Below are 18199 nucleotides of genomic sequence, written 5' to 3' on the forward strand. Positions count from 1 at the left end.
GGTTTTGGCTTGAGTTGTGATCTCAGGGTTGTGAGTTTGAGTCCTGTGACTGGCTCTGCACTGATACACAGCTGTTCCAGAACATGTAGAAAGCTGAATATTTACCTCTTGTGATACTAGTTTGTCAAAACTCAAAGAAAGAACAATTATAACAATTATTGGCCTCAATATCTCTCGGGACTATTAATGCAAAATTTCTAGATCAGATCCTGCTAGTAAAGATAGTACAGCTAGTACATTTGAATTTAGGAACATTCACTCCAGGAATCAAAGTACTGAGTATTAGGAAATAACCATAGTACCTCATTTTAATCAAGCAATGGAGAAATGGACAACATCTCCATGATTAATGAGAAAAGTTCATAAAATTTGATATTTAGGGCGCCTGAGTGGCTCAGCAGTTGAGTGTCTGCCTTTGGCTAAGGTCATGCTCCCAGACGACCTGATTCTCCCTCTGCCTATGTCTCTGCCTCTCATGAATTAATAAAATCTTTAAAAATTTTTGGTATTTAAAGATTAAGGAAAAAACCCTAGTAACAGGAAAAAAAATACTTTTGTCATGTGAAATAGGGCTTAAATGGTGATACCAGCACTGAGGTTGGCAAACTATGGCCCACAGGCCAAATCTGGCCTATATATTTCTGTAAATAGTCTTATTGGAACATAGCCACACCCACTTATTTCCATGTTGTCTATGGCTGCCTTAACACACTAAGGTGGAGTTGAATAGTTGTGAAAGAGATTGCATAGCCTGAAAAGGCAAAATATCTACTAGAAAAGCCTTGCCAACCCCAGATGTAGAGCCATCTCCTTTCCATTCAGGAAGGATCAAGGCAGGGTTGCTCACTAGTCCTTATGTATTAACAGTAAATTCACAAAAGGAGTACAAATGAATAATAAATACATTTAAAAAGTACATGAGTTCATCAGTCATCAAAGAAATGCAAATAAAATGATATAAATATTTGAACAGCTGTTATGAGGTAGGCAGTATCCCAAGCATGTAGTCTCCATTACCTCATTTAATACAAAGATCCTGGTGAGGCAAGTTCTTCTATTAGTTCCATTTTATAGATGCAGAAAGTACAGTCTGGAGAGGCTAATTGGCAGGTAAAGATTGACAGCGATTTAAAAAGATATATTTTTAAATCCTTGTTGGATATAAGAAAAAATAGTACAAGGGGTGCTTGGATAGCTCAAATGGTTAAGTGTCTGATTCTTGATTTTGGTTCAGGTCATGATCTCAGGGTTGTGAGATCAAGTCCCATGTTGTGCTCCATGCTCAGTGCAGAGTCTACTTGAGATTCTCTCTCCCTCTGCCCCCCCCCCCCGCTTGTGTTCTCTCTCTCTCTCTAATAAATACATAAAATCTTTAAAAATTAGTATGAAATAGGGGTGTCATCCTGGCTCAGTCAGTAGAGCATGGGACTCTTGATTTTGGGATCACAAGTTCAAGCTCCATGTTGAGGGTAGAGTTTACTTTAAAAAAAAAACCCTGAAAACTAAAAAAGTATTAGGAAATTCATTCTATTATTCAGCATGCACAAATGGTTACATGTGTGTACTCTCTTTGTAGGGCAGTTAGGTTGGAAATGTCCAAATGTAAAGTATGTTCAGGAGTTGATTCAGCAATCTCACCTTTGCAGTTTATCCATGGAAATAACTGCCCAGCTATAAAAATATGGGCAGGACCTTTGTTATAGCAGGGTTTATAACAGCAAAATACTAAATGCTCCCCAATACCAGAAAGTTTACATCATTATGGTGCAAAAATTAAATGGCATATTATTGGGAGACAAAATTAGCTTCATAACAACATGGATGATCCCAACTCTGTGAAATTATAAATCTTTCCCAAGGGATCTCTGGAAAAATGTCATCCACATATTAATAATTTGTTATCTGTGGGTGGTGGGATCATAAGCAATATTTACTTTTTGCCTTTTCCTAAGTGGTTTTAATTTGTTTAAAGTAAATGTAACTGGAATTTAAAAGAACATTACTGGGACGCGTTGGTGGCTCAGTGGTTTAGTGCCTGCTTTCGGCCAAGGGCATGATCCTGGAGTCCTGGGATCAGGTCCCACACCAGGCTCCCTACATGAAGCCTGCTTCTCCCTCTGCCTATGTCTCTGCCTCTCTCTTTGTGTGTTTCTCATGAATAAATAAAATCTTAAAAAAATAAAAAATAAAAGAACATTACTTTCATCCAGGAATAATATTAAAATCATGAAATCCAAGATTTTCATTATCCCATGTTACTAGGTAGGAAATAGAACACAGATCATTCATGTGTGTGTAGCCAGAGAGATACGATCAGTGCTGTTAGGGAAGTTGACCTAAGATAGAGGAACCATGTATGTATATGAGAAATACAGAGAGATTAAAAGCTTAAAAAAAGTGTCCACAAGGAAACACACTTGCTTCTTCAAAGCCAACAGTATGGGCCTTTGTAGCTGTGCCAGAAGGCAAATGCCTCATCTGGGGACTCTGGTGGACCAAGAGTGTCTTTCCAAGCCAGAGATGTGAGTATGATGGGTTGATGTGTCCCCTCATTTGTGAGAAGTAAAAATGTCTCCATCTACAGATGTTCAGGATATAAACACAACTGACAAAACCAGGATGCAGCAAATGTGAATTCAAACCCAAGCAAGCAAGGAAAAAGTAAAGCCTTTAAAGAAACTTCAAAATCTATAATGTAACTTAACCAACTCTGAATAAAATTTCCATTCCAGTAAGCTATTGATCCTTAATCCCTATATGTGATGTTCATCGATATCTACCTTCATATTCTTCTGTGGTAAGCTATTGAAGAGAGGTGGAAACAAGGAAAATTTGATGAATTCTAAAGGGAGGTAAACCTTTTACAGGTGAGCCCAGTACCATGCTGGGGACAAATACTTGGACTGGGTGTAGGTGGGCATCAAAGCAGCTGGGCATTGATGGAGCCCCTCCACAAATGAGGAGAGCATCAGAGCCTTTGATGACAGGGGGCTGGTGGGACAGAGACCCAGGTTTGGGGCTAGAAAAACCCTAAGAGTAATTTTCTGCTAATTACTTTTCTTGAGAATCCCCTTAGCCTAGGGGCGCCTGGGTGGGTCAGTCAGTTGAGCGACTCTTGATTTCAGCTCAGATCATGATCTTGGGGTCATGGGGTCGAGCCCCACATCGGGCTCCATGCTTGGTGCAGAGTCTTCTTGTGATTCTCTCCGTCTACCTCTGCCCCTCCCCCCACCCATGCTCTCTGTCTCTAAAATAAGCAAAATATGTAAGAAAAAAAAGAAAAAGAAAAAAGAAAAAAAATCCCCTTAGCCTAGAATTTTGCTGAGTACCCCAGAACAGTGAAACGCTCTTCTCCTAGGTACACCATTGAATCATTTTTGGTGAACACATATTAAGAAACAGAACATTTCCATTACCTCAGAAAGTTCTTTCTTGTCTGTTACCAGACATTTCTTTCCTATAAACCCCAAAGCAAACAGCGATTTCTATCAGCATGGATTATTTTTGCCAATACTAGAATTTACCCTGGTGAGATTATAGTCATATATTCCTTGCATTTTTGTGACTGCCGCATTCCCTAAGCAAAAAAATTTTGAGACTTATCTCTGGAATTACATGGATCTTTACTGTTCTTTTCTGTTGCTGGGTAGTATTTATTCCATTGTATGAATATAACACAATTTATTCCATTCTGAGATTGATGTTCCCAGTTTTTGGTTACTATGAATAAAGGTGCTATGAACATACTTATCAATGTGTTTTGTTTTTATGGGCATAAGTTTATATTTTATAAACAAAATTTTAGCAAACTGAATCCAATAATATAATAATAAAATAATAGAAATTTTAAAAGTCATGAGTAAGTGGAGTTAATCTAAAAAATGCAGGGTTGGTTTAACCAAAATCAATAAATGTACTTCACTGCATTAACAAGCTAAAAAAAGAAAAAGTATATTGTTATCTCAGTACATGCAGAAAAAATTGACAAAATCCAACAATCATTCCTGATTTAAAAACAAACAAACAGAGCAGCCCGGGTGGCTCAGTGGTTTAGTGCTGCCTTCAGCCCAGGGTATGATCCTGGAGACCCGGAATCGAGTCCCACATCGGGCTCTCTGCATGGATCGTGCTTCTCTCTCTGCCTCTCTCTCTCTGCGTCTCTCATGAATAAATAAATAAAATCTTAAAAATAAATAAACAACTCTCCCCAAACTTAGAATAGAAGGCAATGTCCTCAGCCTAGCAAAGGACAGCTTCATCCACAGATGATATCATACTTAGAGGTAAAACACTGAATGTTTAACCCCTAAGATTAGAACAAGGCAAGCTATCTGAGCTCACCACTTCTAGTCAACATTGTAATGAAGGTTCTGGCCAAGGCAATTGGCAAGAAAATGGAATAAAAGGAATCTAGATTGAAAAAGATATTTTATTAAAAAATTTAATTCATTAGAGTGCGCATGAGCATGAGTGGGCCGTGTGGCAGAAGGAGAGGGAAAATCTCAAGACAACTCCCCACTGTGTGTGGAGCCTGACATGGGGCTGGATCCCAGAACCCTAAAATCACCACCTGATTGGAAATCAAGAGCCAGATGCTCAACAAACTGAACCATCCAAGCACCCCAGAAAAGACAATTAAAAAAAAAATCATTTGCTTCAAAAAACACCATAAACAAAGTAAAGGTAAACCACAACTTAGGATATTTTCCTAATAAAATATATTTTTAAAATATTTTATTTATTTATTCATGAAAGACAGAGAGAGAGGCAGAGACACAGGCGGAGGGAGAAGCAGGCTCCATGCAGGGAGCCCCATGTGGGACTCCATCCCGGGTCTCCAGGATCAGGCCCCGGGCTGCAGGCGGCGCTAAACCACTGAGCCACCCGAGCTGCCCTATTCCTAATAAAAGATTAATGTTAAAATTTACGTAAAGAACTTCTACAAACCAATAAGAAAAATGCAACCTGGGAGAAAAGTGCATGAAGTGAGAAGTTAACTCAAGAAGAGAACACATAGGGGATCCCTGGGTGGCGCAGCGGTTTAGCGCCTGCCTTTGGCCCAGGGCTCCATCCTGGAGACCCGGAATCGAATCCCACGTCGGGCTCCCGGTGCATGGAGCCTGCTTCTCCCTCTGCCTGTGTCTCTGCCTCTCTTTCTCTCTCTCTCTCTGTGTGACTATCATAAATAAAAAAAATCTTAAAAAAAAGAAGAGAACACATAAATAGCAACACTGAAAAAATGCTGAATCTCACAAAAAAGAGAGGGGCAAACATTTCACAATGAAATACCATTTTTTACTCATGAATTTGGCAAAAAATTTAAAATAAAAAAGCTGACACTGCCAAGCATTGCTGAGGATGTGGAGCAAGTGGGACTCCTGTTACTGAGGGGCATATGAAAAAGTGCAATCCTGGGGATCCCTGGGTGGCTCAGCAGTTTAGCACCTGCATTTGGCCCAGGGCATGATCCTGGGGTCCCAGGATCCAGTCCTGGGATCGAGTTCCACGTCAGGCTCCCTGCATGGAGCTTGCCTCTCCCTCTGCCTGTGTCTCTGCCTCTCTTTCTCTCTCTCGTGAATAAATAAAATCTTTAGAAAAAAAAAAGAAAAGAAAAGGTGCAATCTTTTTGGAAACAAGGAGACATATCAGTTTTGGACATGAGTATTCATGAGCTATAGCCTGTCAGTACCGCTGAGGGCTAACCCCAGAGCCACCCTGTGTCTGTCCATAAGACCTATGTGAATGTTCATAGCAACATCATCTATAGTGACTGGAAGCATTTTGCTTACAATGCTCTTCCCCCAGATACCTGCACAGCTGGCCTTCTCCCTGCCTCTTCTGTCTTTGCTTTGCATATTACCTTCTTAGTGGGCTTTCCTTGAGGCTCCAACTTAAAATCACAGCCACTTCCTCCAGCATTCTTTGCCTCTTCTCCCTATTTGGCCTTTAGCTGTTATCCCCATCTGATGTATTAGATATTTTACTTATTTTTCTATTTGCATTCTCCTCTAGAATGTGAGCTCCATGAGGGCAGTGGTTTTGTGATTTTTATTCACTACTTTATTCCCCATTCCATGCATGGTAGGTTCTTTATTTTTTTTTTAAAGATTTACTTATAAGAGACAGAGAACATGAGTGAGTGGTGGGAGAGAAAGATAGAATCTCAAGCAGACTCCCTGCTAAGCCTGGAGCCTGATACGGGGCTCAGTCTCACAGGCCTAAGAGATCAATGACCTGAGCTGAAATCAAGAGTCAGATGCTTAACGTACTGAGCCACCCAGACACCCGCCCTGCATAGTAGATTCTTCAATGAATATCTGCTGAAAGAACTAAGTGGCCAACAAAAGTAGATGGGATAAACAAGTTGTGGTATACTCATTTAGCAAGAAACTAGACAGCAGTGAAAATAAATGATATAAAGCTTCACATTATCAGTAAATCTAGGGGCGCCTAGATCTAACTGTCTCCCTTTGGCTCAGGTCATGATCCCAGGGTCCTGGATCAAGCCCTGCAGTATGCTTCCTGATCAGTGGGGAGCCTGCTTTTCCCTCTGCCTCTGTCTGCTGCTCTGCCTGCTTGTGCTGTCAAATAAATCTTTTTAAAAAATGATAAATCTTGCAATGACAAATATATGCAGCAAAATAATGCAAGTTGCAGATAAAATCTTATATTGATACATTTATATGACTGCAAAACATGTGAAGTAAATGTTGTGTATTGCTCTGGGATACACCTATAGAAACAGAGGATTCCACATCTCATTCAGTATAGTGGCTGTCTCTGAAAGGCCGTTTCTGTTGAAGGGAGAAACACAGGGGGTTCAGCCACAGAGATAATGTTCTTTCTTTCCCCTTGAGCTTTGGAATACTTTCACAGGGTTTCACTAAATTCCTTACAACTCTATTATGTTTTACATTTTTTTCTTTTTTAAGATCTTATTTATTTATTCATTAGAGACACAGAGAGAGAGGCAGAGACCCAGGCAGAGGGAGAAGCAGGCTCCTTGCAGGGAGCCCGATGTGGGACTCGATCCCGGATCCCGGGATCACAACCTGAACCAAAGGCAGGCACCCAACCACTGAGCCACCCAGGCATCCCTTTACATATTTTTCTTAAAAGAAAAATGAGCAGACCTCTAAAATTAAATCTCTGGGACAAAAAAAAATCACAGGCTGAATGCTGAGCTGGTGACAAAGACAGCAAGGAAGAGCTGTGGAAGGGGAAGCTTCTGCATGGCCACCGACAGTGGACAGGCATGTTGACTTCCATGCAGAGGACCCAGGATCCCATAGAATATTGATCTTTAATGACTCCTGGGCTCCTAGCTGGTGAAAATGAGTTAATACTAGTATTTGAGTGTATAGATAACTTCAAATCCAACTTATTTGTACTAATTTTTTTTTAAGATTTATTTATTCACAAGAGACACAGACTGAGAGAGAGGCAGAGACACAGGCAGAAGAAGCAGGCTCCTCACAGGGAGCCTGATGTGGGATTCAATCCCAGATCCCAGGATTATGACCTGAGCTGAAGGCAGGCACCCAACCACTGAGCCACCTAGGCGTCCCTGTAGTAGTTATTTTACTATTGGTGACCCTATGACTCAGATTAAAGGTCTTATTTGTTCCAAGAAATGTGCCCTGGACTCCCTTTCCTTTACCTTTCATTCTCAACATCTGGCTGTGAGAAAATGGAAACAGCCGGAGACCTTCAGGTGGCATGGGGTGACCACTCTTTAGGCATCTCTGAGGAAAGGCATACTCCTAGGAGAACCTAGATTCTCCTAATGCCCTCATCTCTACCCATTCAGAAACCTGTGGCAGCTAAGAAATAGCTCAGACCCCCATGGTAGGGGCATGCATCCAAGATGGCTGTGCAGCCCAGTCTTTGCCTCCTTATAGCATGGACAGAACAGAGTGTCACACAGCACACTAAGGTAAATGGAGTGGGAGAGGGCTTGGGTCAGAGGAAGCAGTATTCTCACATACCTGTAACCCATTCCCTACCCAACAAGGCCCTTGGTGAACAGCTCTGCCTTGCTCTGGGTATTACAGGATGGACTGCAGCTCATGAAACAAAACCTTGAACCTTCTGTTGCCTCTACCTTTAAAATACTAACATCTGGGACGCCTAGGTGGCTAAGGGTTGAGCATCTACTTTTGGCTCAAGTCATGATCCCGGGGACCTGTGATGGAGTCTCACATCGGGCTCCCCAGCTTCTCCTTCTGCCTATGTCTCTTTCTCTGTGTGTCTCTCATGATTAAATTTAAAAATCTTAAAAAAATAGAGGAGGAGGGGCAAGACGGCGGAAGAGTAGGGTCTCCAAATCACCGGTCTCCACCAAATTACCTAGAAAACCTTCAAATTATCCTGAAAATCTATGAATTCGGCCTGAGAATTAAAGAGAGAACACCTGGAATGCTACAGTGAGAAGAGTTCGCGCTTCTATCAAGGTAGGAAGACGGGGAAAAAGAAATAAAGAAACAAAGGCCTCCAAGGGGGAGGAGCCCCGCGAGGAGCCGGGCTGAGGCCGGGGCGAGTGTCCCCAGGACAGGAGAGCCCCGTCCCGGAGAAGCAGGAGCTGCACCAACCTTCCCGGGTGGAAAGGGGCTCCCAGGGAGTTGGAGCAGGACCCAGAAGGGCGAGGATGCCCTCGGGCTCCCGGGAACAGTAACAGAGCAACTGCGCGCCCAGGAGAGTGCGCCGAGCTCCCTAAGGGCTGCAGCGCGCACGGCGGGACCTGGCGGGACCCGGAGCAGCTCGGAGGGGCTCGGGCGGTGGCTCCGCGGAGGGGGCTACGCGGCCCCGGGAGCAGCTCGGAGGGGCTCGGGCAGAGGAAGAGGCTCCGTGCGGAGGGGGCTGCGCGGTTCCAGGAGCAGCTCGTGGGGCTCGGGCGGCGGCTCTACGGAGGGGCTACGCGGCCGGGAGCGCGAATCCAATAGCGCAGGCCCCGGAGCACAGGGCGCCGGGACACAGCCCAGGATCCGGCCTCCCCCGGGACAGGCAGAGGCCGAGAGGGCCCAGGACAGCAAGGTCCCTCCTGCCCCGAGCTGAGCAGATCAGCGGCCCGCCCCGGAGCCTCCAGGCCCTGCAGACGGAGAACTCCAGAGTTCCTGCCGGAGCTGAATCCAGGTTTCCAGAGCTGGCCCCGCCACTAGGGCTGTTGCTCCTGGGGCCTCACGGGGTAAACAACCCCCACTGAGCCCTGCACCAGGCAGGGGCACAGCAGCTCCCGCAACTGCTAACACCTGAAAATCAGCACAACAGGCCCCTCCCCAGAAGACCAGCTAGATGGACAACTTCCAGGGGAAGCCAAGGGACTTAAAGTACACAGAATCAGAAGATACTCCCCCGTGGTTCTTTTTTGTTTTGTTTTGTTTTGTTTTGCTTTTTGATTTGTTTCCTTCCCCCACCCCCCTTTTTTCTCCTTTCTTTCTTTTTCTTTCTCTTTTTCTTCTTTTTTTTTTTTTTGTTTTTTTCTTCCTTTTTTTTCTCTTTCTCTTTTCTTTCCTTCTTTCTCTCCTCTCTTTTTCTCCTTTTCCCAATACAACTTGCTTTTGGCCACTCTGCACTGAGCAAAATGACTAGAAGGAAAACCTCACCTCAAAAGAAAGAATCAGAAACAGTCCTCTCTCCCACAGAGTTATAAAATCTGGATTACAATTCAATGTCAGAAAGCCAATTCAGAAGCACTATTATACAGCTACTGGTGGCTCTAGAAAAAAGCATAAAGGACTCAAGAGACTTCATGACTGCAGAATTTAGAGCTAATCAGGCAGAAATTAAAAATCAATTGAATGAGATGCAATCCAAACTAGAAGTCCTAACGACGAGGGTTAATGAGGTGGAAGAACGAGTGAGTGACATAGAAGACAAGTTGATAGCAAAGAGGGAAACTGAGGAAAAAAGAGACAAACAATTAAAAGACCATAAAGATAGATTAAGAGAAATAAACGACAGCCTGAGGAAGAAAAACTTACATTTAATTGGTGTTCCCGAGGGCGCCGAAAGGGACAGAGGGCCAGAATATGTATTTGAACAAATTCTAGCTGAAAACTTTCCTAATCTGGGAAGGGAAACAGGCATTCAGATCCAGGAAATAGAGAGATCCCCCCCCTAAAATCAATAAAAACCGTTCAACACCTCGACATTTAATTGTGAAGCTTGCAAATTCCAAAGATAAAGAGAAGATCCTTAAAGCAGCAAGAGACAAGAAATCCCTGACTTTTATGGGGAGGAGTATTAGGGTAACAGCAGACCTCTCCACAGAGACCTGGCAGGCCAGAAAGGGCTGGCAGGATATATTCAGGGTCCTAAATGAGAAGAACATGCAACCAAGAATCCTTTATCCAGCAAGGCTCTCATTCAAAATGGAAGGAGAGATAAAGAGCTTCCAAGACAGGCAGCAACTAAAAGAATATGTGACCTCCAAACCAGCTCTGCAAGAAATTTTAAGGGGGACTCTTAAAATTCCCCTTTAAGAAGAAGTTCAGTGGAACATTCCACAAAAACAAGGACTGAATAGATATCATGATGACACTAAACTCATATCTCTCAATAGTAACTCTGAATGTGAATGGGCTTAATGACCCCATCAAAAGGCGCAGGGTTTCAGACTGGATAAAAAAGCAGGACCCATCTATTTGCTGTCTACAAGAGACTCATTTTAGACAGAAGGACACCTACAGCCTGAAAATAAAAGGTTGGAGAACCATTTACCATTCGAATGGTCCTCAAAAGAAAGCAGGGGTAGCCATCCTTATATCAGATAAACTAAAATTTACCCCGAAGACTGTAGTGAGAGATGAAGAGGGACACTATATCATACTTAAAGGATCTATTCAACAAGAGGACTTAACAATCCTCAATATATATGCCCCGAATGTGCAAGCTGCCAAATATATAAATCAATTATTAACCAAAGTGAAGAAATACTTAGATAATAATACACTTATACTTGGTGACTTCAATCTAGCTCTTTCTATACTTGATAGGTCTTCTAAGCACAACATCTCCAAAGAAATGAGAGCTTTAAATGATACACTGGACCAGATGGATTTCACAGATATCTACAGAACTTTACATCCAAACTCAACTGAATACACATTCTTCTCAAGTGCACAAGGAACTTTCTCCAGAATAGACCACATATTGGGTCACAAATCGGGTCTGAACCGATACCAAAAGATTGGGATCGTCCCCTGCATATTCTCAGACCATAATGCCTTGAAATTAGAACTAAATCACAACAAGAAGTTTGGAAGGACCTCAAACACGTGGAGGTTAAGGACCATCCTGCTAAAAGATGAAAGGGTCAACCAGGAAGAATTAAAAAGATTCATGGAAACTAATGAGAATGAAAATACAACCATCCAAAATCTTTGGGATGCAGCAAAAGCAGTCCTAAGGGGGAAATACATCGCAATACAAGCATCCATTCAAAAACTGGAAAGAACTCAAATACAAAAGCTAACCTTACACATAAAGGAGCTAGAGAAAAAACAGCAAATAGATCCTACACCCAAGAGAAGAAGGGAGTTAATAAAGATTCGAGCAGAACTCAACGAAATCGAGACCAGAAGAACTGTGGAACAGATCAACAGAACCAGGAGTTGGTTCTTTGAAAGAATTAATAAGACAGATAAACCATTAGCCAGCCTTATTAAAAAGAAGAGAGAGAAGACTCAAATTAATAAAATCATGAATGAGAAAGGAGAGATCACTACCAACACCAAGGAAATACAAACGATTTTAAAAACATATTATGAACAGCTATACGCCAATAAATTAGGCAATCTAGGAGAAATGGACGCATTCCTGGAAAGCCACAAACTACCAAAACTGGAACAGGAAGAAATAGAAAACCTTAACAGGCCAATAACCAGGGAGGAAATTGAAGCAGTCATCAAAAACCTCCCAAGACACAAGAGTCCAGGGCCAGATGGCTTCCCAGGGGAATTTTATCAAACGTTTAAAGAAGAAACCATACCTATACTCCTAAAGCTGTTTGGAAAGATAGAAAGAGATGGAGTACTTCCAAATTCGTTCTATGAGGCCAGCATCACCTTAATTCCAAAACCAGACAAAGACCCCACCAAAAAGGAGAATTACAGACCAATATCCCTGATGAACATGGATGCAAAAATTCTCAACAAGATACTGGCCAATAGGATCCAATAGTACATTAAGAAAATTATTCACCATGACCAAGTAGGATTTATCCCTGGGACACAAGGCTGGTTCAACACCCGTAAAACAATCAATGTGATTCATCATATCAGCAAGAGAAAAACCAAGAACCATATGATCCTCTCATTAGATGCAGAGAAAGCATTTGACAAAATACAGCATCCATTTCTGATCAAAACTCTTCAGAGTGTAGGGATAGAGGGAACATTCCTCAACATCTTAAAAGCCATCTATGAAAAGCAAATATCATTCTCAATGGGGAAGCACTGGGAGCCTTTCCCCTAAGATCAGGAACAAGACAGGGATGTCCACTCTCACCACTGCTGTTCAACATAGTACTGGAAGTCCTAGCCTCAGCAATCAGACAACAAAAAGACATTAAAGGCATTCAAATTGGCAAAGAAGAAGTCAAACTCTCCCTCTTCGCCGATGACATGATACTCTACATAGAAAACCCAAAAGTCTCCACCCCAAGATTGCTAGAACTCATACAGCAATTCGATAGCGTGGCAGGATACAAAATCAATGCCCAGAAATCAGTGGCATTTCTATACCCTAACAATGAGACTGAAGAAAGAGAAATTAAGGAGTCAATCCCATTTACAATTGCACCCAAAAGCATAAGATACCTAGGAATAAACCTAACCAAAGATGTAAAGGATCTATACCCTCAAAACTATAGAACACTTCTGAAAGAAATTGAGGAAAACACAAAGAGATGGAAAAATATTCCATGCTCATGGATTGGCAGAATTAATATTGTGAAAATGTTAATGTTACCCAGGGCAATATACACGTTTAATGCAATCCCTATCAAAATACCATGGACTTTCTTCAGAGAGTTAGAACAAATTATTTTAAGATTTGTGTGGAATCAGAAAAGACCCCGAATAGCCAGGGGAATTTTAAAAAAGAAAACCATATCTGGGGGCATCACAATGCCAGATTTCAGGTTGTACTACAAAGCTGTGGTCATCAAGACAGTGTGGTACTGGCACAAAAACAGACACTTAGATCAGTGGAACAGAATAGAGAATCCAGAAGTGGACCCTGAACTTTATGGTCAACTAATATTCGATAAAGGAGGAAATACTATCCATTGGAAGAAAGACAGTCTCTTCAATAAATGGTGCTGGGAAAATTGGACATCCACATGCAGAAGAATGAAACTAGATCACTCTCTTTCACCATACACAAAGATAAACTCAAAATGGATGAAAGATCTAAATGTGAGACAAGATTCCATCAAAATCCTAGAGAAGAACACAGGCAACACCCTTTTTGAACTCGGCCATAGTAACTTCTTGCAAGATACATCCACGAAGGCAAAAGAAACAAAAGCAAAAATGAACTATTGGGACTTCATCAAGATAAGAAGCTTTTGCACAGCAAAGGATACAGTCAACAAAACTCAAAGACAACCTACAGAATGGGAGAAGATATTTGCAAATGACATATCAGATAAAGGGCTAGTTTCCAAGATCTATAAAGAACTTATTAAACTCAACAGCAAAAAAAAACAATCCAATCATGAAATGGGCAAAAGACATGAACAGAAATCTCACAGAGGAAGACATAGACATGGCCAACATGCATATGAGAAAATGCTCTGCATCACTTGCCATCAGGGAAATACAAATCAAAACCACAATGAGATACCACCTCACACCAGTGAGAATGGGGCAAATTAACAAGGCAGGAAACAACAAATGTTGGAGAGGATGCGGAGAAAAGGGAACACTCTTACACTGTTGGTGGGAATGTGAACTGGTGCAGCCACTCTGGAAAACTGTGTGGAGGTTCCTCAAAGAGTTAAAAATAGACCTGCCCTACGACCCAGCAATTGCACTGTTGGGGATTTACCCCAAAGATACAAATGCAATGAAACGCCGGGACACCTGCACCCCGATGTTTATAGCAGCAATGGCCACGATAGCCAAACTGTGGAAGGAGCCTCGGTGTCCAACGAAAGATGAATGGATAAAGAAGATGTGGTTTATGTATACAATGGAATATTACTCAGCCATTAGAAATGACAAATACCCACCATTTGCTTCAACGTGGATGGAACTGGAGGGTATTATGCTGAGTGAAGTAAGTCAATCGGAGAAGGACAAACTTTATATGTTCTCATTCATTTGGGGAATATAAATAATAGTGAAAGGGAATATAAGGGAAGGGAGAAGAAATGTGTGGGAAATATCAGAAAGGGAGACAGAACGTAAAGACTGCTAACTCTGGGAAATGAACTAGGGGTGGTAGAAGGGGAGGAGGGCGGGGGGTGGGAGTGAATGGGTGACGGGCACTGGGGGTTATTCTGTATGTTAGTAAATTGAACACCAATAAAACATAAATTAAAAAAAAATAAAAATCTTAAAAAAATAAAATACTGACGTCCAAAACTGGACGCTGATCACCACCAGTCTGATCTAAGCTATCATTTCCCACTTTGATTACTACATTGGTTTTAAGGGGCATTCTGCTCCCTCCCTCACCTTTTTAGCTCATTTTTTACACATAAACCAAAGTGATCCTTTGGTGAGGCCAGAGCTCATTAGTGCTCTGCTCTGAACCGTGGGATGGCTCCCCATTTCACTCAGAATCAGAGCCATCACAGTGACCCTAAGGCTGTCTGAAATCTGGCCCCTAATTGCCTGACTACCTGCTGTTCCCCCAACTGAGCCGTGGAAACCACGGTAGACAAATCTACAGGCAAGATGGATCAGGAACAAGGAGGAAAAGGTGGGGAGCCAGGGAAGCTCGACCTGAGGGTCACCTCAAACTCAGCCGGGAAGAAGGTTCCAACAGAGTCCCAAAGCGCTGTCACTGGATTTGGGGATTCCAGATTCAACTAGAGCTGAGGCTGGGGTTGGTGACTCAGCGAGTGAGGAGCCTTTTCATCCTCCCTGTCCAGGCTCTTCAGGAGTGGTTTGAATGCCGGTTGCCAGGCAGAGATTTCGTTAATCGCGTTCTACGTTCTAGTCTTCAATGCCTCGCAATAAATGCTGACGCCAGATACGTCGCAACTTAGGTCGGTGGGTACTTAGGCTCCGATAAAGCTTCATCATCTAGATAGATTTGGGAACAATCTCTTGCATCCTAAACACTAAGGTTTCACGTGCGACAAGTTCCAAACCAGCCTCATCTGGAAAGGGGGATCAGAACGGCTACTTCCTCACAGTATTGTAAATGGTAAGTGAAAGGACAACCTTGGAAGCGTTCAGACCTGCGTCCCGGACGCAGAAAACGACTAGACTTCGTCAAGTTCGCATTGCTAAGCGCAGCTACTCTGAGCCCCCATTTCACAGACCGCACACTGAGGCTCGCGGGGCTGCGACCTACTCAGGCCTTCCCAAGTTGGGCAGCGGCGGCGGGGAGGGTGGTGTAGGCCCAGGACAGAACTGTCTGGCTCGGCGGGGACCGGGATACTACTATACGCCCTGGCAAGACACTGACGCTGCGGAGGCCAACTCCAGGCGAACAGCTCCCGGTACCTGCCATGGCGGCGCTTCCGGACCAGCCGGAAGCTCACCGTCCAGAACTACAACTCCCAGCAACCTGCGCCGCGCGTCCTGGTCGACGTCGGGGGAGCGGCCGCCATTGTCCACTGCCGAGGTGAGGCGGTCGCTGAGGCTGTGGGGCCGCTGTTTCTGTCGCTGCGGAGAGATAGGAAGGACGGGAAACGAGCTAGAAGACGCGACTCCGGCAATCCGGGCGGCGCCAGGGCGGATCCCGCGCCTGCCCTTTCCACGCCGCCTTCGCGCTCCCGTTTCCGTTGGTTCTCCCGCCTCCGGGCTCGCGGCCGCGCTGGGCCGGCTGGGCGGACCCGAGGAGCCCTGGACGTCGGGCCTGGCGCGGGGTCGCGGCTGTCGGCCCCGCACGCTTTTGTCTTCCCCGCCGCGCGCGAGGATCCTAAGTGCCCCGCGGGCCAAACCTTGGAGCGGAACAAAAGCCGGACGCCCCCGGCCGAGCGAGCCCGAGCTTGCTAAGTCGCCTGCCGAGCGCGCACTGGCGGGGACCGGCTCACGGGTGGGAGGCTGGGAGCCACGAACCAGGTAAGGCCAGCGGCTCGCTGCTACGGGCTCCTGAGCATCGCTCCTCCCCGGTGGTTGCAGATAAAATTGGGCGGGAGGCCAGGCAGCAGGTGATGAGGACGCCTCTGAGGCTGTTAACGGGCATGCACACCTTTCTTTCCCCAGCGGGTGTTTCTCGTCCGCGCGGGTCCACCGGAGGCGCGGAAGGAAGACGTGGAACGTGGGAGGGGAACAGCCCCCATTCCCTTCAGCTTGCAGTGACGGCGGATTTTGTTAAGTTGCAAACAGCGGTGCAGCGTAGTATGCCTCCTTTGAGCTTTGGCACAGATCCCGGTGTTCCTGGGGCCCAGTAGGCGTCCTGGTGCCTTATACACCCAGGAAACCCAGAGCTCTGCCAGCTGGCCTTGGAACCCTCAGAGAGGTCTCGGGACTTGCACAAAGACTTGGAACCCAGGGAGTTTGTGGTCTGGGCTCTGAACCAGTAAACAGACAGGCTTGGGCCTGGTAGGTTTTGCAGATTGATTTCTTCTTCCCTTCCTTTCCTCCCTCCCTTCCCTTTTAGGTAAAATATGCATAACAAAAAATTAGACGTTTTAGAGTACAACTTAGTGGTTTTGTTGTATATTTAGAGAGTTGTACAATAAAATATTATCTAATTCTAGAACATTTTCATCACCTCCCAAAAGAAATCTTTGCACCCATTAAGTGGTCACTCCTCATTCCTCCCTCCCTGCCGGCTCTAGGCAGCCACTGATTCATTGGGCAGTGCATGTAGATTTTACAGTAATTTTTGTAAATCACCAAAAAGTTAACTTCGAAGTTGTCACTCGCTGTCTCTTGGGAGCCATTGACAAATTCCACCCTCTAATCCTGGATTGTGCTCTTTTTTCAGCTTAACTCCCTTTTCATTCTGTTGTTTTTGACTTGTAAATTTTGTTTTCTTATAATGCTCCCTAGAAGTCTTCTGTTGTTTCTATGGATAGGCTGCCTTTTTTGTTACTGGTTCTTCTTCAGAGAAAGGACCACTTTTGTGTTTTCTATTTTTGTGGTTAGGTTGGTACTGCAATTGCATTCCGTGAATGAATCACCTGAATCAAGTGCACCTGGGAGGGCACCTGGTCCATTGATCTGTGGGATGGCAGCCATCAACCCTTGGGCCTCCTGGGGTGAGTTCAAATTCTGTTTCTTCTGGGCCTCCTCAGCAGTGACCTGCTGCTGCCAGAGGTCAAAGTGGCACAGGGGCTGAGGGTTTTGAAGAATTGGAGGAGAGTCTCTTGATCTTGGTATAGAATTAGAACTGAGTGAGATTTAAAAAGAAGAAACAACTTGGTTTTTGGTGAAAAGGGAAACTTGGTGTAAAATGCCACGTAATTTTTGTATATTTTATAGTTCTTTCCTAAGGTGTCTCATTAGTTCTAAGAGATTTTCTAACGATTTTGGGATTTCTTAGAAGACAATCATACATCTGATCAGAATTTCTCTACCACTACCATATTTTTTTCTTGTTTTTATAGCATTGGCTTGTAATTTAGGAACAGTGTTAAATAGTGTGAGGTCAGTGGTATGCTATCTTTAAGTGAGGTTTCCTGTATTTATCAGTAAAGACACTGAGGGGAGTATCTTACTGTGTAGGTTTTTAAAAAATTAGGTAATGTTAAATATTTTATCAGATACCTCCTTAGTCATTTAAGGAGGAGCCATTTAAATATTGTTCTATGGCTATATCACATCAGATTTTCTAATAGTGACTAACATGCATTTCTGATATAAATCTAGCTTTTTTTTTTTAAGATTTTATTTATTTATTCATGAGAGACACAGAGAGAGAGGCAGAGACACAGGCAAAAGGGAGAAGCAGGCTCCATGCAGGGAGCCTGATGCGGAACTTGATCCCGGGATGCTGTGATTATGACCTGGGCTGAAGGCAGATGCTCAATCACTGAGCCACCCAGTCATCCCAAATCTAGCTTATTATG

General features: G+C 43.8%; 1 protein-coding gene across 6 annotated transcripts in view; it reads left to right on the top strand.

The window, feature by feature from the left end:
• Nucleotides 1-18199, top strand: part of ZNF606 (zinc finger protein 606) — a 71110-nt gene that overhangs the window by 25625 nt on the left and 27286 nt on the right. For 2 of the 6 annotated variants that reach the window (XM_072825452.1, XM_072826212.1), the window contains exon 3: nucleotides 17277-17389. In XM_072825452.1, the coding sequence (XP_072681553.1) occupies nucleotides 17359-17389 (31 nt within the window). In that variant the 5' untranslated portion in view covers nucleotides 17277-17358. The other 4 variants (XM_072824338.1, XM_072827552.1, XM_072823699.1 and 1 more) reach the window with 4 other exon arrangements.

This window comes from Canis lupus, chromosome 1 (assembly GCF_048164855.1).
Source record: "Canis lupus baileyi chromosome 1, mCanLup2.hap1, whole genome shotgun sequence".
In the NCBI taxonomy this organism is placed as follows: Eukaryota; Metazoa; Chordata; class Mammalia; order Carnivora; family Canidae; genus Canis; species Canis lupus.